The sequence below is a fragment of the Solanum verrucosum genome, unplaced genomic scaffold (assembly GCF_900185275.1).
Source record: "Solanum verrucosum unplaced genomic scaffold, falcon-dt-bn FXZP01000921.1, whole genome shotgun sequence".
In the NCBI taxonomy this organism is placed as follows: domain Eukaryota; kingdom Viridiplantae; phylum Streptophyta; class Magnoliopsida; order Solanales; family Solanaceae; genus Solanum; species Solanum verrucosum.
In genome coordinates, this window is record NW_026019749.1 from 10,520 (window position 1) to 16,568 (window position 6,049).

At 29.1% G+C, this 6,049-nt stretch overlaps 1 protein-coding gene across 1 annotated transcript; it reads left to right on the forward strand.

Annotated features, from left to right (window-relative positions):
* Positions 1–1,183: 1,183 nt before the first annotated feature.
* Positions 1,184–5,995, forward strand: LOC125807901 (phospholipase A2-alpha-like; the record flags this gene model as incomplete). Its single annotated transcript, XM_049487688.1, has 4 exons — positions 1,184–1,292; positions 3,375–3,416; positions 3,510–3,635; positions 5,701–5,995. Coding segments are annotated over 4 exons (453 nt in total), but the record flags the coding sequence as incomplete, so codon positions are not given.
* Positions 5,996–6,049: the final 54 nt, after the last annotated feature.

A 6,049-nucleotide genomic window follows, 5' to 3' on the forward strand; every position in this document is an offset into this window, starting at 1 on the left:
TATTCTATATTCTCTTAGGGAGGCATCTCAAATATTCCATAAATTCTTGGATATTCACAAAGAGATCACGAAGACATCAAATATTGTCTTTCTCAAATAAATCTTGAATAACCCATAAATTCTTAGTTTTTCTCAAATAAATCTTGAATATCCCATAAATTCTTAGTTTTTCTCAAATAAATCTTGAATATCCCATAAATTCTTAGTTTTTCCTCAAATAAATCTTGAATATCCCATAAATTCTTAGGTATTCAGAAAGAGATCATAAAGACATCGAATATTGTATTTTGTCTTTCTCAAAAAGCAATCTCAAATATCCCATAAGCTCTTGGATATTTATCAAAATCAATATCTATCAAGTATCCCATAACTCGTGGGTATTCACAAAGAGGTCATGAAAAGGCCAGAATTCTAACAAGAAGTTAGAGAGAGTTTGTGGATCAAATACCGCAAATTTCTTTACAAGCTACAAGTTCATGAATTCAAGCACTCAAACATTCAAGTTCAAGAATGACTCAAGATCAAGACCACCAAATTCAACAACAAGCTCAAAAGCCCTAAATTCAAGTTTAAATTCATCAAGATTTTATATTCAAGATCAAGCTCGAAGACCCTTGAATTCAAGTACAAGTCAAGATCAAGTTTATTAAGATTATATTCAAGATCAAGCTTGAAGGCCCTTAAATCCAAGTACAAGTCAAGAACAAGTTCAAGATTTAACAGGTCAAGATCTCTTGAATTTATATTCGAAAAGACGAACCAGAAGATTCATAGAGATTGTAATGCTCATATTTTGAAATCAAACACTATGATTGTAGTGATATTTTATTCAAAATATGAGTGTTTACAATCTCGATGAATCCTTTGGTTCATTTTTTCAAATATAAATCAAGGGCTCTTGAACTTGTTCTTGAATCTTCAACTTGTTCTTGACTTGTATTTGGATTCAAGGACCTCTGAGGTAATATTGAATATAATCTTCATGAACTTGATCTTGACTTGTACTTGAATTCAAGGGCCTTCTAGCTTGATCTTGAATATATTCTTGATGAACTTGAATTTGATCTTGACTTGTACTTACTTAAGTTCAAGGGCTTTTGAGCTTGTTCTTGAATCTGGTGGTCTTGATCTTGAGTCGTTCTTGAACTTGAATTTTTGAGTGTTTGAATTCTTGAATTTGTAGCTTGTAGAGAAATCCGCGGCGTTTTACCTTGAATATAATCTTGATGAACTTGAATTTGATCTTGAGTTGTACTTAAATTCAAGGGCTTTTGAGCTTGTTCTTGAATCTGGTGCTCTTGATCTTGAGTCGTTCTTCAACTTGAATGCTTGAGTGCTTGAATTCTTGAACTTGATAGCTAATATCCAAAGAGTTATGAGATATTCAAGATATTGATCTTTAGAATACCCAAGAGCTAATGGGATATTCGAGATGCCTTTGAGAAAGACAATATTAGCTATCTTTATGATCTCTTTGTGAATATCCAAAAATTTATGGGATATTCGAGATACCATTTCAAGTGAATATAATAGTCTCTATATAAACATGAACTAAGGTTTAGGATTGATGAGTAGTCTCCAAAAGTCTTAACTAAAATTGAACACGTCTGGTAGACTCTCGCAAAATTTCAATGTCTATAGTAACTTTTTGTACAAAGGAAGGATATAATTTAAATGGAAAAAGTTATACAAATATCCTTTAATGTATTAGAAATGATCTAAAAGTTATTCCCCTTCTATCTATTGGATCAAATTCGCCCATCCTTTCATCTATTGAGTAAAAAATGTACTTAACTTATTAGAAATAATTCAAATTAACCTCTTCCTCTATTATATTGAATTACGTAAGAATATTTTACATAGCGTAATATTTTATACTGGACCGTATATTTTTAAAATATCCTCCTAGTAAATATTGAATCAAATAATTGAGGTTCACATCCTTCTCACTGTTAAAAAATAAAATAAAAATTGATAGTGTTTATATCATGCCCAAATAGTGCCAAAAACATGTCACGAGACGTTACAAGACAAATTTCATCTCATCTACTCAGCCAGAAAGGCTTCAGTTTCTATACACATTTTTTTTGTTTTGTCACCAACCATTTTCCCTATAAATCAGAGCCTTTCTATTAAATTAAATAAAAAAAACTTTGTCTTATAATTCAGTGCTTTTTTTTTCTCTTTCTCTGTGCTTAGTTCAATGGCTTCTTCTTTTCAGTCATTGAAATTATCTCTACACTTTCTTGTATTTTGCATCATAGCAATTTTCACCAATTTAATTAATTCTCCAATTTCAAAATTCATGCACTTAATTTGGTGTTGAAACTAATGCTGGCCTCTCCTTGGTAAACTTTTCTTTCTATATCTCTCTCATCTCATGCTTTTCTATAATCATGTTCGGAGGCGGAGCTAGGTAGGATAAACGGATATTATATTGTTTATACATACGAATATTATGATGTTGAACCTTTATCAATTTTTTCGTGTGTTTTACTTCTTCATATTTTGAATTTTTTTAGTGCAAATTCTGATTCCACCACTGATATTCATGATATTCCAAATTCAGTAATTCGACTAATTCAAATTTGTGTGATATATTTGCTCATTAGAGTAGAGAAGCTTCGTATTTTTCCATTCTTTAGTGTAGTACTTCAATTGTAAAATAATACTTAGGAAACTTAATTACGTGCTTCTCCATAGCGGCTGCTTTCAAGCCCACCTCCTGGTTGTCATCGCCCGATCACTTCTTTTTCCACTAAGTAATTTTCTTAGGACCTTAGCGTACGATCTGGATTGTTTCCCTCTTGTCTTTGGATCTTAGCACCTAAGATCTGTATGTACAAACGATCTAGGCATGTATTTGGAGTTTCCCTAAGGTTGGTAAGGCAAAATGAGGCTACCCTAATCCATTGAGTGGATTTACAATAACCACGATTCGTGTCAGCGATCGTAGAAAATTCTTACAAAGCAAATGAATTTCTTTTGTCCATATATAGCCTAGATATCCTTTAAGAAGGTGATGCATAGTGTTTTTCTCTATTGTATAATCCTAACCGTCAACTAATGTGGAAAATTCTCGTTCTTCTAACACCAATAATGATTATTTTTATACATTGTAGGCTAAGATTTAGGACCGGAGGGGTACAAACTAATGGGCTAATTAGTACCCTTATATGTAAGGTAGGGATGGACCCAAATTAATAGATATTTTTAAAACAGGGCTTGAACTTGAAAATTCTGGTTGAAAGTAAAGGAATATTGTTATCTATCCCATTATACCAATTTCATCTTAATTATTCACAAACCTTACCCTAATCAATTTTTTTTTGTTTTCTTTTTCTTTTTCTATTTTAATTCTTTCTTTTTTTTAGGAAAAAAATGCAGTAGAACATGTGAATCAAAGTTTTGTGCAGGTACACTCTTTTTCTATATTTAAAAACTACTTCTACTTTTAATTATATAATTTCTATATATTTAATAAATTTTTAAAAATGATTTTGTTGCAGTTCCTCCATTCCTAAGATATGGCAAGTATTGTGGAATTATGTATAGTGGATGTCCAGGGGAACAACCATGTGATGGACTTGATGCTTGTTGTATGAAACATGATCTATGTATACAACACAAAGACAGTAAGTTATTTACTTTAAGAGTTCTCAATTTTATAATGATGGTAAAAATACAAAAGCATTATTCACATTTCCCTTATATATGGAGTTCAATTTTAACGATATGGCGTTAAGGGTTGATAAATAAGGAGTGTTCAGCATGCATGATGGAAAATGTTTTCTAGAGAAAAATATCTTTTAAAAAAATAAGTGAGTTTTTTTTTTAATTTTATATTCGTAATTAAATTAAAAGATATTTGTATAGAATGTGACACAAATATCAAGCGAGGTGGGGCTGGAGGTGTGGGGCGGTGGGGTTGAGAGTTGTAGGGGAAAGGGTGAAGATGAGGTGTCGAAGATAACATAATTTATGTGGGATATTACCTGTGAAATTTATTAATAAAATATATTTTATAATATAAATTGCATTTATTTTTAATTGACTTAATTATGTAAACATCTTCTTACAACCCCCAATAAATAAAAGTTAAATTCTACTTTATTTTTTCGTAGATGTCTAGATATATTCTAAAACTTCACTTGTCCAATTCGTAAAAATACTCCCTCTACCTCAATTTATGTGAATTCGTAAAAATACTCCCTCTACCTCAATTTATGTGGTATTTTTCATTTTTTGAGAGTCAAACAATTTAAGTTTGATCGGAAATTTGCATATGAAATCTTTCAAGTTTTTAAAAATGAAATTTATAGATTTGTAAACTACGTAAAAGTACTATAAATCACAATAATTGACAATTTAAAGTATTTAAAAGATATATAAAAGTTTTACGATAAAAAATAATTTTTTTGAATTTCAAAATCCGAAAAGTATCACGTAAATTGAGACAGAGGAGTAATAAATTAATGAGTGACAAGTAACAAAGAAGGTTTTACTGAGGAAGTTGCTTTGCAAGACACCTAACTAGAGAAAATAATATATTTGAATTATGGGAGATAGTTGTAGTCAATAATGCATGTGTTGACACATCAAAGTTGGTGTTTATCATACTCAAATTATGGAGAAGCTTTGATTGGCCAAAATTCAAGTTAGCGAGTGATAAAATTTCATAGCTAAACAGTAAAAATTTCATGCTAATCTTATTTATTTATAAATTAGCGATGAATTATATGAAAATTTAACTAGCTAAAAACTATTTAACGATGAATTAACTAGGAATTATCGATATATTTTAGAGGTAATTGTATGTTTTTTTAGTAGTGGATATTATTTAGATGCTATGTTACTTTAATTATTAAACTTGTTTCATATCCACAAGTAGGGTTTAAAAATAATTTTTAGTGATAGTTTGTTGGCATAAATGAATCTTACTTTAATTATTTTTTGGCTCCAACTATGTAAATATATATAATTAAAAAAAAGGCGTTTACATTATGATACAAAATGTGTATGCTGATAATGTATATTTATTATTCTTAATATACAAAGCAAATACATATGTCGATTATTATTTTTTAGGATGGTCCAGAAAGATATAATTACCCAAAAAAAAAAGTCTCTCTTCGCCCATTTTTAATTGTCATGTATGTTTTTCGAAAGTTAATTTGGCTAATTTTGAAAGTTAAATTAGATAACATTAATTTGATATTTTAAGCAAAAACTTAGATATTAAAAAACTATAAGAAAAATATTATAACTTGCAATGTTTTTGCATGTCAATATGATAAAAAAATACATCGTAAAATGTAAGTCAAAGTTTTTATAGTTTGACTCTAAAAAAGGAAACTATGACAATTTAAAGTGGACGGACAGAGTACTTTTTTGTCCCAATTTATATGATTCACTTTCTTGTTTAGTTAGTCTAAAAAAACAATGACACATTTTTATATTTAATAACCATTTAACTTTAAAATCCCAACTTTACCTTTAATGAAATATTTATAGCTACATAAACATTTTTCTTTCTTAAACTCTGTGTCAAGTCAAACTACATTACATAAATTTAAACATAGACTATATATATGTGTGTGTATATGTATATACTAGCGAGTATTTATTCATTACAAACTTATTGATTCTAAATTCTGGATTCATTGTTCTTAGCTATTTTTGTTATTTTTTATTTGACAGATAATTATCTAAATTTGGAGTGCAATGAGAACTTCTTGAGTTGTGTAGCTAAGTTCACAAAATCAGGATCTCCAACATTCAAAGAAAATACATGTTCAATTACTACTGTTGTTAGAGTAATCACTGATGTTATTGATGCTGCTGTTGCTGCTGGGAAAATTTTCAAGAAACCATAGTATTTTTTAAAACCATTTTTAATTTTTCTAACTTTTTTTTTTTTTTTACATTTGAAGAAAATTGTTGTTATCATTGTGCTTGAAATTTCTATGGGGACCAAATTAAATGTCTAGATGTATCGTATATAATGCTTCATTTGTCTTAGAAATTTGGTTTCAATTGCTTGTTAAAA